Source organism: Podarcis gaigeae (assembly GCF_964106915.1).
Source record: "Podarcis gaigeae genome assembly, chromosome: 2".
Taxonomy (NCBI): Eukaryota; Metazoa; Chordata; class Lepidosauria; order Squamata; family Lacertidae; genus Podarcis; species Podarcis gaigeae.
Genome location: NC_139679.1, coordinates 5,023,574 through 5,040,562, shown reverse-complemented (window position 1 = coordinate 5,040,562; position 16,989 = coordinate 5,023,574). Strand labels below are relative to the sequence as shown.

The window sequence follows — 16,989 nt, the reverse complement described above, 5'->3', positions numbered from 1 at the left end:
GTAATTGTTTATCTTACTAAATTATGTGGTTCATTCTCTGCAGCAGAGTTGAAGAGGGGGAGGTCAGCAAACCTCAAATAAAAGGGACAAAAAGCTGTAATTGCCCAATTCCTAAACTTTAGTAAACTGCAAAAATGTATGCAGTACGTGTTTTACTTTGCTAAATGGCTTGACAGCCCACTTTTTGTATGTCTCCCACATATGTGGAATACAAAATTTAACTCTTAATCTACAGATTTAATTCTCAATTCATCTCCTACATCAGTGATTTTCAGCCTTTTTTTTTCTTTGGATCGCACTTTCAGAATAGAAATTTTCTTGCACCACACCATTTTTTTTATTGATAAGAAATGCATTGGGACAGCGATTCTAGATCACAACTATGATTGTTCTCAATATCACTTTATGCTCTTGCTCTCATTTTGGAAATATATCTATCCACATATTGCAAAAAAACTTTTTTGATACTATGCTATAATGAAATGTGTTTTTTTTTGTTCTCCTTGAATCTTCCTTTGAGAAGCAATGTACTACATACACAGAGGTTCCTTTTAACTAACGGCTATGGCTAGATCAGTTGTGTATAACAAATTTGCCCATATATACTTACTCAGGCTTACTCTCAATCAGGGACCTGTGGTCCTTCAGATGGGCAATAAGGGTCTTAATGGCTACTAGTCACGACAAAGATTGTACACCTCGGGATACCAGTACCTGGTATCTCGGAAGCACAGGTGGGAAGAATATGCTGTTGCGCTTAGATCAGCTTATGCATTTCCCATAGGTTCCTGATTGGCTGTGAGTACAGGATGCTGGGCTAGAAGGGCCCTTGGTATGATCAAGCAGGGCTCATCTTATGACAGGCATAGGCAAACTCTGCCCTCCAGATGTTTTGGGACTACAACTCCCATCATCCCTCGCTAACAGGACCAGTGGTCAGGGATGATGGGAATTGTAGCCTCAAATATCTGGAGGGCCGAGTGTGCCTATGCCTGTCTTATGCTCTTACATTCCCATCAGCCCCAGCCAACAAAGCCAATGATCAGAGACGGTGGGAGTTGCAGTCCAACAGCTTCTCAAGAGCCACAGTTTCTTCATTTCTGCTCTAAAGCAAAACCAAAGATAAGAGCATAAGACAGCTCATTAGGCAATGTCTGCCCATTGCCTGAGAGTGGAGCAGATTGCAGGTAAATGGAAGGAAGAAAAGTGTATTTGGCATGCTTTCAAAATCTCTTGTGGGAAGGAAAGCACAGCATCAGAAAGCTTTCCAGAAATAAAATTACTGGCATATGAATGCATCAGCAATGGTAAACAATGCAAGAGATGGGGACATACTCTACTAACACAGCAATGAATTTCAGACTGTGTTTTGGGGAACCCTGGGATTCTTTTGGAAGAATGTCAATGGTTTCTCACTGGGAAGGCCACTATAGGCAGAAGCTTTGAATTCTGCAACCTGTGCCAGATTCTGCATTTTTTCCTAGGCTTCTGTGGCACGGTGGCAACATGTGGTCAGGTGGTGCGGACGTGTGTGTGTGTGTGTGTGTGTGTGTGTGTGTATGTGTAAAATGTCAGTCCCAATGAAAGTTAAATCCTGATGGAAAGAATGAGTAAGGCCACGGGCAACAGAACCTGAATCATTATCGTTATGTCAACTGTGAATGTTGAATCCTTACTCAGATTAAAAGGAACACTTCCCCTGCCCTACCAAAACTCACTGTGTGCAGGGACTCCTGCTGGGAGGAATTGGAGAGATGCACCTCGGAGCCATTGGAAGGTAGGTGAACTGGTCCAGGCCCTGGAGAGCTTTGGCTGCGAGATGGCTGGGGGCAGAAAGCAAACCGGGTTTAATCTGGGTAGGGAGTAGACAACATTCCAGCAGAGATGGGTGCTCTCAGTTTGGTGTCATATTATGTGAGAAAGTGTGCATAGCTTGTCAACTGTCAACTTGTGCATAGCTGAAGTCAAACAACATCTCACATCGAAAGCACGCCATGCAAACGTCATAGTTTCACAAGACCCCTGACCTGGAAGGGATTCTGGCAATTCAATTCATCAAATGAAGTCATCTAATTTCCCCCAAAAGAAAACAGATAGGCACCCTCTTGTAAATCTCTTGTGTGTCTCTCTCTCTGCCTCTATTAGAGATCAGTCTGATCTCCTTTTCATCTAATCTGGAATCAGAAACCTGTAGAGTCCTGAAGCCTCCTAAGACAGCATAGCACTCTTTCCTACCTCCTCCTCCAACTCATATCTGAGAACAGAAATCAGCACTCTAATAATAATAATAATAATAATAATAATTTATTATTTGTACCCCGCCCATCTGGCTGGGTTTCCCGAGCCACTCTGGGAGGCTTCCAACAAAGATGAAAGATACACTAAAATGTCACATATTAAAAACTTCCCTGAAGAGGGCTGCCTTCAGATGTCTTCTGAATGTCAGGTAGATGTTTATCGCTTTGACATCTGATGGGAAGGTGTTCCACAGGGCGGGCGCCACTACCGAGAAGGACCTCTGCCTGGTTCCCTGTAACTTGGCCTCTCGCAGTGAGGGAACCGCCAGAAGGCCCTCGGAGCTGGACCTCAGTGTCCGGGCAGAACGATGGGGGAGGAGACGCTCCTTCAGATATACTGGACCGAGGCCATTTAGGGCTTTAAAGGTCAGCACCAACACTTTGAATTGTGCTTGGAAACGTACTGGGAGCCAATGTAGGTCTTTCAAGACCGGTGTTATATGGTCTCGGCGGCCGCTCCCAGTCACCAGTCTAGCTGCCGCATTCTGGATTAGTTGCAGTTTCTGGGTCACCTTCAAAGGTAGCCCCACGTAGAGCGCATTGCAGTAGTCCAAGCGGGAGATAACCAGAGCATGTACCACTCTGGCGAGACAGTCTGCAGGCAGATAGGGTCTCAGCCTACGTACCAGATGGAGCTGGTAAACAGCTGCCCTGGACACAGATTTGACCTGTGCCTCCATGGACAGCTGTGAGTCCAAAATGACTCCCAGGCTGTGCACCTGGTCCTTCAGGGGCACAGTTACCCCATTCAGGACCAGGGAATCCTCCACACCTGCCCGCCTCCTGTCCCCCCAAAACAGTACTTGTCAGGATTCAACCTCAATCTGTTAGCCGCCATCCATCCTCCAACCGCTTCCAGACACTCACACAGGACCTTCACCGGTTCTGATTTAAAAGAGAGGTAGAGCTTGTCTTCACCACTGTCTTCACAGAACAGTGCTCACTACTTTGGGCTCCTCGTCTTTCCTCCCCACTTGCTATAGGTTTTAGTGATTAACATTTTTAAAAATCACAACAACAGATAATCCTCATCAGAAATAATACAATATAACCAAGGAAAAAACCAATAACTACTGAACGGTTATTTAGCAGATAGATGACTCCAACAGTTATAATGAAAAATTAAAACAGAGGGAAATTGAAGGAGAGGCAGTCAATGTAACAAGAAGAAAAATGATTATGATATTGGCAGTGGTTAATGAACACAAACAATATTTGGATGCTTTCAGAATGGGGGAAGCTTGCTTATGCCTATGAGTAACAAACCTACTCTGAATTTCCTCTACCCTCCCCTTCCCTCTACCCTCCCCTTCCCATGTTTGGAGGAGTGTGTGAATATCCTCACATGCATGCATGCAAGTATCTATGGAATGGATATTAAAGGCTTAGTTTATCAGCAGCAGACACGTCTGCTTGTCTTCTCTCTTGCCTGGCTCCAGTTCTACCTCTCTCACCCATCACCTCGGCAGCAGAGCAAGCCACAGAACCAGCCTGGCTGAGACCATGATGCTGGGAGGAATGGTTAGCAGCACACCTGTCCATCTGGCGGGTCTGGCAGGTGAGATGATGAAGACGTCATCTCACCCAGGCAGTCTGGGAAAGAGTTAGCAGTCTCCCTGGCTGCTCTCCGGTTAGTCACCCAAGGGGAACTCAATGGTCCCCTCCTCTGTCCCTCTTTTCCTGAATACCTGCTGCCCAGTTTGAAGTTTCAGAACAGAGGCCCTAGACCCAATTCCCTCCCACCCCATTACTCTTGGAAACAGATGATGTCCAGACTCAGGTTGCTTTGGTGATTGTTTTGTGTGTACATAACCATTCAGATGTTAAAACCTTCTTTTTTAGTGAACGTTTAAACCTCTTTCACAAAGCCTTGTGGTCTCTTGCCCACCCTATGCTTAAAAGCCAAGCCACACACTACCTAAGTGTGTTCTTTTTGAAACCCAGGTGAGCTTAGATTGTTTGGTGGAGGCAACCAGAAAAATAAAGACTTCTGCCTGGTGGCAGTGGAAGGGCCACTAGCCTGGTCTCCACTTTGGGAAACTGTGACACACTGTGTTGCATAAGCTCACTTAACAGAGACCACACACTCCCTAACATCCCTTAAGCATACTCACAATTATATTCTTACTGTTATGTACTGAAGTTCTCACCCTGGGCCAGCAGGGGGATACTGTAGATAGTTATGCAAATGAAGGATCGAAAGTGACGTTCAGTGATTGGATAGTTTTAGAAAGTTGCAACAGTTACAATTGTCCTGGAGCTCTATATAAGCAGGCTGACTGAGCTCCTCAGTTCAGTTCTGTTCCATCTTGCAAATAAAGAGCTGCTTTGGAAGAATCGCTGTGTCGTCTGATATGTTCGCCCCAACTTAACACTTACAGTTGGAGTTGCTCAACACATGCTTCTGCAGCAAGCGGATGATTCCAATCCATTAGCTGTTACCACTCTGGATTAATCAATGAAAGGGTACAAGGAGAAAATCCATCTGCATGGGATGAGGTCAATATCCTCTAGTTTAATAGACCTCAAGATTTTGTCCCAAACAGGAAAACATGTCTCATTTATTTACTTCTTTACTTCTTATTCTTAAAGCTATCTACACTGCCCCTTGATATAAAGATTTTGCGGGATGGCTTACAAATGAGACTAAAATACTAACTGAGCATTGAGCTCCAATTTCTCATTTTTTGTTGAGCAGCTGTTAACAAGGAGGTTCTCAGATGCAGTAATGGTTTTGAATACTAGTTGGTGGAAACGGCAAGAAGGGAGGAGTGGTTGGTGTGCTCAAGTTCTGCCTGTAGGCTTCCCACAGCCCTCTGACTGGCCCTTGTGAAAATAGGATGCTGGTCTAGGTGGGCTACTGGCTTGATCCTGCAGGCACTTGTTGTGTTCCGATGAGGTTAAATGCCTACATTTTTGGAACATCTCCCCTTGGGCATTTTTTAAAATGAAATTTTGTTAGACAATACAGATATGAATTGTGTGGGAAAGATAACCTTCCTTTGTCACTTCCGGGTCGGCGCCATCGCCGAATGGCGGACTCCCTCCGAGCTCCGGAGGGAGCCTGCTGGGTAGGGGTTGGGTCCTGCCGCGCCGGCGACGCGGGGACCCTCAAAAACCATGGGCGGTGATGCCCATGGACTTGGTGACTCGGCGGGCACCGTTTGCGCCCCCCCGACCCGCGAAGGAGCCTTTTTAAAGGCTGTGGAGCGGGTGACGGGGGGGTGTGGTGCTATGAGTCCACTGCTTCCCCTGCCTAGCGAAGCCGCATGCCATTCGGCGGAGAGCAACGACTTCTTCTTTTGAAAATTTTGGATTAAAAAGAACAACCCGTGAGTAAATTTATCGGACTTAAAAGGAAAATTTGATTTATGAATTCGGAGCGAGCGGGGGAGGTGCAAAAAGGAAGTCCGCCCCCCCCCCGTTGTAGAGGTTTTAACGCAAGGATTTGACAACTAAGATCAAGAGATGAACTTGTTTATTTGAAAAAAATTAATTTCACGAAGGGAAATTATAAGTAACTGTGCTGGAGGAGAAGATTGGTTTGCGAGAACTAAAATGCAACCCCCCGGGAACCGGGAGCGATCCGTCATGAGAGACTGGTGAAGAGACACGGAAACTTTGACAGCTGTCAAAGTAGCTGTCAAAGCAGGGAAATAAAAGAGAACTTTGTTACGATGGCTTTGCTGGTTAGATTTGTTACAATTTGGACATAAATTATTGGAAATGAAGGCAACAAATTATCTGACTTTTGGGTCTGATCTGGAAAGAAATTAAGTTACCATATTCCCTCTAGAGGGAGTTCGGGACATTGCAACAGTGGCAGCAAGTGGAAAAATACTATGAAATTGAGCAGGATTTGTTATCTCTTGGGAAAGCTGCAAAACTGAAGCATTATTTTGTCTACAGAGGTTTCTACACTAAAGGAAACAATGGATTTATCTATTGAAGAAAGGAAGGGACTTGACGTAAGTTTATGTTCCTGAATAAATAAAGCCTCTGTGGAGAACAAGAAGTTTCTGAATTAGAAGGTTTTTGCAGCAGAACAGGAAAAGAAAACCTGAGGAATAAGAGCTGGACTAAATTCGAAGTTGGAACATTTGGGACATCCAGACTTTAAAAGGATCAAGAAACAGAATTTGAGTTATACTCTTAAACATAGAGGTCTGGATGGAAGAAGAATGATCTTTTCTGAGAGTTTCTCCGAGATTGGACTTTCTGAAATTAAAACCTACCAAAAAGACGGCAAAGTGGAGTCGAGAGAGATTTAGACACGGACGTGGGTTCTCCAGGCTGGCAGTAGATGGATGAACTTTGGGGATCGGAACCGGGAAAGGGGGGAGGGAGATTTGGAACCCAAAGGCTGTAAAACTACATATTCTTTCTTTTCTCTTTTTCTTCATTTTTTTCTTGTTGTATAAAAATAGGGGAATTCGTGGAAGGGAATTGGGGTCGATCTTAGGGAAGTTTAAAAAATATAAAGAGAAATGGTTAAATAAGATAAATTAATTTTGAATAAATGGGTTATTTATAATTACAACAAGGCTTTAAAATTTGGGGTAAGAATTTGTGGAATCAATTTAATGGAAATGGAATACAGGAGGGGGAGGGGGGGAAGTCCTGGAAAGATGTTAATGAAATTAAGTGTAAACTTTATCCTTCTCTTTTTTCTTTCTTTCCTTTTTTATTCTGGAAATTTTAATAAACATTATTAAAAAAAAAAGATAACCTTCCTTTGTCTCTGTGACAGCATGTGTAGAATGCAATCTCAAGCCAGCACACACGGTGGATTGTTTTAATGACAAATGATTGTTTTCATTTTCTGCTTCACGTAGCTCTTGCAAACTATACATGTGTTAATGAGGTTTAACAAATGTAAGCACTGAACTGAATTTCAAATTCCTGTTGCCAATTACTAGCCCCTTTCATTCCAAAGCTAGAACAGGAACTTCACCTGTGCCAGCCAAACCTCACAAAGCTGTTAATTCATCAAGGATCTTCCGTTTAAGACTTTCCTACCTTACCTCAACATAGGCCTGTTGCTCAGGCTGGCCTGGGCCCGGAAGGTAGAGGGAGGGGAGAGAGGCGTTGTGGGGCTGGAGGCTGGATCCCTTGCTCTGGTCCATGGAGACGGAGGAGCAGGGCCGGCTGGGTCCACCGGGCAGTGAGTGATGTGGGACTCCAATGCGTCCTAGGCTATGGGTTTTGCTCTCTCGGCGCTGGTACTCTATGGGCGACTGCAGTGCTGGCAAGGAAACAGAAAGGGGCAATGAACTGCAGGGTCACGCACTGGAAACACAAAACGCTTTGAATTCCATTAGTGAAACATAATCTTCTGCAAGAAAGAAAGAAAAGACTCCTCAGGGGAGTGATGCAGGAGCCACTGGGTGAAGTCCCACAGCCCCACCTGCTTAGGTGTGCTTCAAGCAGCTTCCAATGCTGCTCTCAAAAGCCACTGTCAAAAGGTGTCTCAAGCACCCTCATCAAGCAGGAGAGGGGTGCTGCATCAGGAGCCACCACTTCAATGTGCTTGAGGTGTCTGAAGGCAGCAGCTCCTGGAAACTGCATGGCAGGGACAGGAGGAAGCCCAGCAAGCAGATGAGGGGCCACAGGCCACACCAGGGTGCATTGCAGCTCTTGAGATCAACACCATCCCATGAACAAACACCCTCTCCCAACTCCCATTTCTTAATATCATCACTACCCCACACACCTATTTCTCTCTTTTGAGAGATTATGGGGCAGTGAATATCTTAAGAAAGAGAGGGGGGTGGCTCTGCCCCTGCCCACACTGGCATGTGGTCTCCAACAGATTTCCCCTAGGGGAACATGGCCCTTGGGGGAATAAAGGCTTCCTAGACATGGTCCATGCAGTTAAGAGTCATTCAGAACTGATCTACACATTATGCAAAATGGCAGGGTAGAAATCTTTACTATCTGACTTCAAACTGAAGGGTGGGAATCCTATTTTTGAGTGTGTGTGTGTGTGTGCGTGTGCATGTGTGTGTGTCACTACCTTTTCTCAACACAGCAAATCAGAGAGAAAGATTTAGAATACAGATCTCTCAGCTTTTTATTTGAGAAAGTATTAAAAAATGTGACCTCCTGCCTACTGGCAGTCTGGAGTCCTACAGTCCACTTCCGCTCTGCCATCTACTTTGGGACTCAGCCCACCCTTCCAAAGTTGTGTGTTGGCTCAATTCACAAAGGCCAAAGTACAGCTTGTGCTTGAAGTAAAAATGTATGGCTAGTTGAGACATGCGTGTACATCACTTGATTGCACAATTAAGGCCTGACTTGCACACACATGAGAAGATGCTAATGTAATATTAGAGCAGGGGGTCGGGGGCTGGTATATAGAAAGAGACAGAGACAGAATGGATTGTACCTCCAGATGACCTATTTAATGAACATTCCTACTGATTCAGTTGCATACCAGAACTGTAGGTTTGCACCATTTAAAGTGGATTAAAGTGCTCCAATACCATAGCAAATGAATGGTCCTTGACATTTAACCCCCCCCCCCAAATAATCAGAATGAATACTCAATAAAAGCTAAATGTAACCTAACCTCCGCATAAGCTTTGTGCAAGCAAATCAGGATGAATGCTCAATAAATATCAGGGCCCTTATTATGGTTTTATTCCTGCTGATATGATATGGTGGCATGGAATTGGGGTGTTTATCACTTTAAATATTCTTTTTTTGTACTTGGGATCAACTCTGATAGATTTGAATTAGAAATAACTTAAAACAAACTTAAACAAACCTATTGCTAGGTCATTTCTTTCACTCAGAAAGAGCCAACCTGTATTTAAACTCACTGAAAGGCAGTAGCCTCTAATTCAAATTACTCTTTGAAAATTGTCTATTCCCTGCCCCCGCGTCACCATCTAGAAGCCAGGTGGTTTCCTATACTTCTGCAAAGCATTGTGGAAACATCTTAGCTTTCATATTCCATCCAGACCAGGAGTGAGGAATATGAAGGAAGAAATATTGAGGAATCACTCCTTGAAGAAGGCTGGATGTGGTTTAAAGGGCAGTGGGTGCCTGAGAGAGTTAGGAACAGAACATCTCTTTGAACCCCCTACCATTGAGGAAGTCACGTTGTGTCTCCAAGATGAGGCTGATGTCAGCCACCCAGGCCTGGGCAATCTCTGACGTTGCTGCCTGCAGTACGTAACGGATGGTGCCCCGTTCTGCGCCACGAGAGATCAGTGCAAATTTGCAGGGATCATTATCCACACAGGGCTCCAGGCCCAAACAGCTGACCTGGCATTGAGATGGATAGTGGACAGGTAATGACCATTGAAAAGCGAGAAAAAGAAGAAGTTATTAGCAATAAAATGGACAAACAGGGGGGGCCTGGCAGTCAAGCAAAAGGAATGTATTTATTTATTTATTTAGAAAACAGATTTGGGCACATCTGCACACTCATGAAGTCGTAGAAACTCTGTGGTTCTCTGGATATAACCAAGGCTGTGTAATCTCTGTGCTTTAAACAAAGTTCGACATTCTGCACACCAAGCCCAGCCTATTTTCTTGTGCCAAGAAAAGCTACCGGTACATTCCGAAACCTGAACAAAGAATGCAAAGCCAGCTAATTTCTGTATTTCCTTGCTTTGCACTACCCCTGCTCTCTGCTCCCGAGATTACGCCAAGCAATGCCCACACATTTCAATCCTATCTTCACAGCCATAAGGCTATACATTTATATAAGGCAGGATTCACCTAATGAGCCCATCAGTGGAAGCCCTGTGCAAGGGCTCTTGCAATGGGCCTCCTCCCTGCCCTTACATGCACCCCTAAATTGGCTCTGAGGAGGGGAGTCAGAAGAACCCCTATAACAGTGCACTGGGGGAGAAAAGGGGGTTGTTCTGTCTCACAAGCTGAAACGCTTACACAGACAGAACGTTTGCAATAGCACACCAAGTTGAATTTCACTCGCAATTTCTAGCCATATAAAATTTTATACACATGCATAGACTCTCAGGATGCCAAATTCAGTGCTTACAATTACATTCTGCAGATGCATGGTACAACCGCAGAAACGGGGTAAACAGCGCTTGGTACGGGAATACAGGCTTGCCTAGGTTCTCTGCTGCTAGCCCTGTAATACCTTGATGCTGCTCTTGAAGGCATAAGTTGGAGCGGCATATGGACCACGCCGCCGCTCCAGGGTCTCACTCAGGATGACAATCTGCTCAAAGAGAAAGATGCGCCGCTCACGGCCCCTGGCCAGGATCCCGCCTGCCTGCTCCGTCACCCAGAAGGTGTTCTGCTGCAGCAGCTTCCCCTGCGCAGTCAGTTTCCCCTGGAGAAGAGAGGGCAGATCCTAGTTACTCAGCTGGGGAGAAGGCACAAAACTGCCCTGTTCTTAGAGCAGAAGACTCAGAATTACCACTTGCAGATGACGGGCTGCACCTTTGAATTCTGACCCAACTCAAAAACTGCCTGCCTGGAGAAAACTAACCTGTCAAGGAGAAGCCTAGAACCCTTCTTCTTTACTTAGCAACTTTCTATATGCAGAGAGGTTTGGGTTCTTTTAGATCTGAGGCAGCACCAAAATATTCACTTACATTTAAAGCAGTGTATTCCCAGCAAGGGCTGTGCCACATATTTCACAACATGTCTGAGGGCTCGTCCACACCTCTGTTTCTGCCGTGCCTGGAAAGGAGGGGGCCAAGTGGTTTCCCCCTTGCCCCACTCCTTTCCCAGGGAACGCCACTCTTTAGTGTTAAACCAGGACAAACAGCAATCCAAAGAACAACAACAAAAGAACAGTTTTCCTCAGGACAAAGCAGTGGGACAAGGGGGTGTGGTAGGGCAAATTGCTTCAGTGAGGGGCCTTAAAAATATGTTTCTGGGTGTGAGGAATACAAATCTGCTATAATTTTTGTGATTGGACAACATTTGGCTTGAAACGTCTACGCTTAATGAAGATGCACATACACTGTTTTCAGAAAGCCAAATAATTTTTAATTTTACTTTCTGAAAATGTCAGGTAATGCTTAATAACAAACAAACAAACAAACAAACAAACAAACAAACAAATGCAAGTACTTGGCAATTGTTTTTAATAATTTCTATGCAATTTTACACACATTTTCATTACTAAACAAAACTATATTAATTTAACCAAAATATCTTTTGAATTTCCAAGTCATGTTTCCAACTTTTCAGTACCCCTCATTTTTGGAATTTGAAAGCTGAAAAATTCAACACGCCCTGATGTGATAGGCCCTGAGACCTAATTCTTTCAATTACTACTCCCTTTTCTACCCACTTGTTCCTATATTTTAAGTTCACGATTCCCAGATCAATATACACAGAGGTGGAGGACCCTCATTTTAAAATGCCGATTATTATTATTATTATTATTATTATTATTATTATTATTATTATTCTGCCTTTTATCCGAAGATCTCAGGGCAGTTCACAAGATTAAAATACAGGATAGAAGCACAAAATAAATAGTTTAAACAAAAATAAAACAATAACCCCCTCTCCCACAGACACATTTAAAAGGCCATAGAATCAGCCCAAGGCCTGGTTGAAGAGGAATTATAAGGTTTTCTTCCTTGAACAGCCCCACTGCAAAAAATGAAGGTGCCTTCTGCAGCAGAGTTGATTGGAAAATCAGGGCTAAGAGCCTAGCTCCCGCGGGATCTGTAGAATCTCCAAGCCAGCCATTGATTCCCAGGGCCTACCTCAAAGCCCTGAAGACGCCCCACATTCATCATGTCATTGCAGCGCTTAGGAACAAAACACATCACCTCCACAGCTCTCTGAAAGGCAAAGGAAAGCAGTCGGGCAAAAGCGGTGACTGGCTGGCTGTGCACCCATGGCCAGCAGCGCCAGTGTCATTAAACCCAGGAGATGCAGGCCATTTGAAACAACACTGGACATCCTGCCCCGTTTAGACTGACGGGCCATAGTCCCATGCAGACACTATTATGAGATATGGATTAAAGACCCCTGTCAGCTATGAGTGCAGTCTCAGGAACATAATGAAGCCTCCGCTCCCTCTCTCAGGGCATACTCAGAATGAAAATATGCCCATACCATGTGGTAACCCTCGTGGGACAGATCTGCAGATCCTGATTTGAAAGTCAACGGAGAGAATATGCTAAAGTGGGAACGGGATTAAAGGTAAAGGTACCCCTGCCCGTACGGGCCAGTCTTGACAGACTCTAGGGTTGTGCGATCATCTCACTCTATAGGCCGGGAGCCAGCGCTGTCCGCAGACACTTCCGGGTCACGTGGCCAGTGTGACAAGCTGCATCTGGCGAGCCAGCGCAGCACACGGAACACCATTTACCTTCCCGTTGGTAAGCGGTCCCTATTTATCTACTTGCACCCGGGGGTGCTTTCGAACTGCTAGGTTGGCAGGCGCTGGGACCGAACGACGGGAGCGCACCCCGCTGCGGGGATTCGAACCGCCGACCATGCGATCGGCTAGTCCTAGGCGATGAGGTTTTACCCACAGCGCCACCCGCATCCCGGGATTAAGGCTATTCAATTGATTATGAAGATTGGAAAAGGTTTTGGAAAAAATATATAAATTTTACAGCCTGCTATTCATTAAGAGAGAATTATATGAAGATGCACCACAGAGGGTATATGGCACCAGACAGACTAGCAAAAATAAATAGATCGAATAGTAATAAATGTTGGAGATGTAATAGAATGAAAGGTACTCTATACCATATGTGGTGGACATGTCCAGAGATTAAAAAAAAAAAGGGAGATGATTCATGAAGAGATAAAAAAAATTGATAAAAGTATCATGTATCAAAAAGGCAGAAGCATATTTATTAGGAATCTTGAGTAAGGATATCCCCAAAGACAAAATTGACATCTTTCTGTATGCAACAACAGCAGCAAGAACGTTGGCAGCCAGTTACTGGAAAGGAAATTATATCCCAACAAAAGGGGAATGGTTAAGTAAACTATGTGAGTACCTGGACTTAGCAAAACTGACAGATTTAATAAGGCATAAATCAAAAATTATAATTCAGAAACAATGGGAATGCTTAAACAAATATTTATATAAGCAGGGTTCAAATATTAAAGTTTGGCTGTGCCCAGACTAACCTTGTGAAGAATATAGAGAACAAAGATTTGACTGATTATGAAAGAATCTAAGGAAGGGAAATGATTGAAGAACAGATGTAAAGGTGAGCAAGATAACTAAGAGACGTGCGGTGAATGCGGTGGAAGTCTTTTATAATATTTTAACTAAGATTTATATATTGTAATGTTTGAAGCATGAATTTGGTAATATTATTGGCTATGAAAAGTATTTTCTTTTTTTAGTTTGCAATTTGGAAAACATGTATATAAATGTGTTTACAGTGTTATGTATTGTTTTTTGTTCTGTTTTGTTTTGTTTTCTTGTAAAGTTCAATAAAAATTAATATATGAAAAAGAAAGAAAGAAAGCAGCAGCAGCGTAAAAACATCCAGTCCACACATAAGGGTGGGACTGGGGAGCAACAGCTGCAAGTGCCGGGTCCTACCTCCAGCTGTTCTGTGTCCTTGCCAGCTTTGCCATAGTATTTCAGGAAATCCTGGGAGGGAAAAGAGGAAACGAACCAGTGCATTCTTTAGTGGTAGGAGTGGGATTTCACAGGAGCCAAGCCATGCAACCAACTCCAAGTGGCCCCTGCTCCCCCAACTCCAAGTGGCCCCTGCTCCCCCGGAGGCAGTGCTGGCCCCCAACCGAGGTGGCCATCAGCCATGATGGCTTTGCTTTGTCCCTACAGTTGGAGACAGCAATGCTTCTGACTGCCAGTTGCTGGAAACCACAGGAGGGGAGAGTGTTGCTCTTGTGCTTGGGTCCTGCCTGCAGGTTTCCCATAGGCCTCTGGTTGGCCACTGTGAGAACAGGATCCTGGACTAGATGGGCCACTGGCTTGAAGAAGCTTCAAGCTCTTATGTTCTTATGAAACAAATGATTCAGACTGTGCTGTCTGCTTATAGGAATACACCTGCCTTCACTGATGCCCTCCTTGCATATTTGTAAACAAAGCTGGTATTATGCATAAGCTGACTTCTGCTTGCACATCAGGACTTCACCTTACCCTCCTCCCGCTACTACAGCCCCCCAATGTCCCCTAAATCTGTCCCCCAATCTTCCAGAAAATATTTGGGGGTGTGGGGGATGCATGGAAGGAGCAGAAGGTGAAGCAAGCAGGAGTCTGTTCCACTTGTGCGTGGACAACTTTGGATACAAGCTTAAGTCTCAAGAGCTCTCTTCTTCCAAAGGGTACTAAACCCAGCAGTGCTATCTTTCAAACCTTTCATTGCTTGGGGAAATGGGGAGCAAGTGGGACTCTGCAAGGAACTGTAGCCACCAAGTGCCTCCATATGACAGCTACCATGAAAACTGGAAGCTGCCCTAACCCTGGTTCCAGCTCTGAAGGCAAATACAACCATTACCCATCAGGTGGTGCTAGGCAGCCAACAGAGACCCCAGCTACTCCTTTTGTGACATTGGGTTGGTTTGCTGTTCTGCAGGTGACATGAGGCTTAAAACAGAAAATAATATAGTGCAACTGTCTTTCGGGGTTGGTGTGTTGTGCGACAAGCACACAGAGTGCAATGAGATTGAGTGTTGGGGGGGGGGAGGGAGGCTTGGTTAATTTCATGGTACACAGGTTGTACATTGACAATAAAGGTATTATTATTAAAACAGACCACTGTTCTGCACTTGTCCACACTGCCAAAGACTGCTATAGATATCATACCCAGCAGAAGACATATTGGCTGCTGTCCCTCCTTAGCTACAGGTCAGGAACTTGTTGGTCTCACCCCCTACACACACACACACACACACACACACACACACACACACACATTTGCCTTAGATTTGGAAAGCAACACTCCACCTCCCACGTTAGCACCTTGAGCAGCAGCTGGTATTTCATGATCCGCTGTACGGGTTTGATGAGCAAGTCATTGAGCTGCAAGCGGTGCCCCAGCTCCTGCTTCAGTTCCTGGAAGGGAGAGAACAAAGCAGATCGGGCCCTGAGGATCTGTGTGGGAGATCAAGCATCCTGCCTATTAAATCCCTGCCCACTCCAACAGGACACCCCCAAATCTTCCTCCCAAAGCATCCCACTCATCTTCCCAGGGAGACCTCAGGTCCCTTCCCCTTATCCTATGCGTCAGAAGTCTCACTAGGCTGTGTACACACTGTAACTTTAAAGTATATTTAAAGCGCACACACCCCTTCAAAGGATTCTGGGCACTGCAGTTTGATATGGTTTTCTGGGAAATTTAACTCTGAAAGGGGTAAACTGAAGTGCCCATAATTCTTTTAGGGGGCGAAATGTGCTTTAAAGGTATTTTTTCAAACACACATCTTTGCCATTTTGTCACCCCCCCCCTCAGTGATGACACCCAGGGTGGTCCCCACCCACTGCACCACTGCACAACTCCTACTACACAACTGCTTGTACGCTTACGGTTTGATCCCTGGCTGGTATATGAATGTAAAATAATAATAATAATAATAATAATAATAATAATAATAATAATATAAATGATCTCAAGTAGCAGGACTTAGAAAGACCTCTATCTGACCCTTTGAGAGACACCTGCTGCCAAAAAGTGGAGCCAATATTGGCCCAATAATCCAATAGAGAAAAGGCAATTTTGAATCTTTACTTGTGTTCGGAGTACAGCTTAGAATGAACGAGCCCTGGGTGGGGCAGGGGGCAGTGAAGAAAAGAAGGAGGCAGGCAGATTCTAGCAGGAGAGAGACTATACCTTCAAAGAATGTTCAAAGCACATTTTCCCCTTCAAAGAATTCTGGGTGCTGTGGTTTGCCAGGAACTACAACACTGTGAGGGATAAATTACAGTTCCCAGAATTCTTTGAAGGGTAAGAATGTGCTTCAAACGCACTCTGAAGGTATCGCATGTATGCAGTTAAGGACAAAGCAAGCAGAGACAACAAAGCTGCAGCAAATCACATGGCCCCTTACCTCAAAGTAGTTGTCAATGAACTCGGACACAATATGCTCAGATTTGGGTTTGTTCTGACAGTAAACAACGTACATGTGCAAACGGCGCTCCTGAAAAACAACAGGGGAACAATTCAGCAGAATACTTGGGGCAAAATCTAAAGTACGTAGTCTTGCCGGCACAGCGACTTGACTCTGGGGAGGGTATGTCAAAGAGGCAGGTTCAAAACCCTGCTCAGCAACACTGGTAATGATCACTTTAAACGAGTCAGTCGCTCTGATCAGTGCTTCATCTTACCACAGGATACAGGTACTCCAAGTACAAAATAGGCACACTTCATATCTACTTATCTGGATATGAATAACTATGACTTTTTTACAAGAATTAATGCAGTATCTTAAAGGCTACAAAGGCTGCCATTCTAAGAATACTTACTAGGGCAGTCAGCTCCAAGGAACACACTGTGTTGAAGGATTCCGCTGTAAGGATAGTACTGCAAATTTATTTTGGGAAAATCTTTCCATGGCTAGAGTCTATTTTGTTAGATGTGTGAAGTCATCTCTTAAATAGATTGGTGTTTTTTTTAAGCAGCCTTCCAACAGCAATATTTATTCTTACATATGAATAATTTCCAGTGGAGGCAGCCCTGTTAAATCTGTTGCCTCAGAACCAACAAAGACTCTTAGGGCACCTTAACAGACTAACAAATATGGCATAATA

At 44.5% G+C, this 16,989-nt stretch overlaps 1 protein-coding gene across 13 annotated transcripts in view; it reads right to left on the bottom strand.

The window, feature by feature from the left end:
* ARHGEF25 (Rho guanine nucleotide exchange factor 25) overlaps nt 1-16,989 on the bottom strand; it is a 73,131-nt gene that overhangs the window by 1,223 nt on the left and 54,919 nt on the right. For 7 of the 13 annotated variants that reach the window (XM_083729392.1, XM_083729398.1, XM_083729393.1 and 4 more), the window contains 8 exons: nt 16,290-16,379; nt 15,205-15,297; nt 13,819-13,869; nt 12,008-12,085; nt 10,417-10,611; nt 9,389-9,569; nt 7,322-7,542; nt 1,719-1,823 (listed from right to left, as the gene is read on the bottom strand). In XM_083729392.1, coding sequence (XP_083585518.1) covers nt 1,719-1,823; nt 7,322-7,542; nt 9,389-9,569; nt 10,417-10,611; nt 12,008-12,085; nt 13,819-13,869; nt 15,205-15,297; nt 16,290-16,379 — 1,014 coding nt within the window. Of the gene's footprint in view, nt 1-1,718; nt 1,824-7,321; nt 7,543-9,388; nt 9,570-10,416; nt 10,612-12,007; nt 12,086-13,818; nt 13,870-15,189; nt 15,298-16,289; nt 16,380-16,989 lie in introns of all 13 variants that reach the window. The other 6 variants (XM_083729397.1, XM_083729387.1, XM_083729394.1 and 3 more) reach the window with 1 other exon arrangement.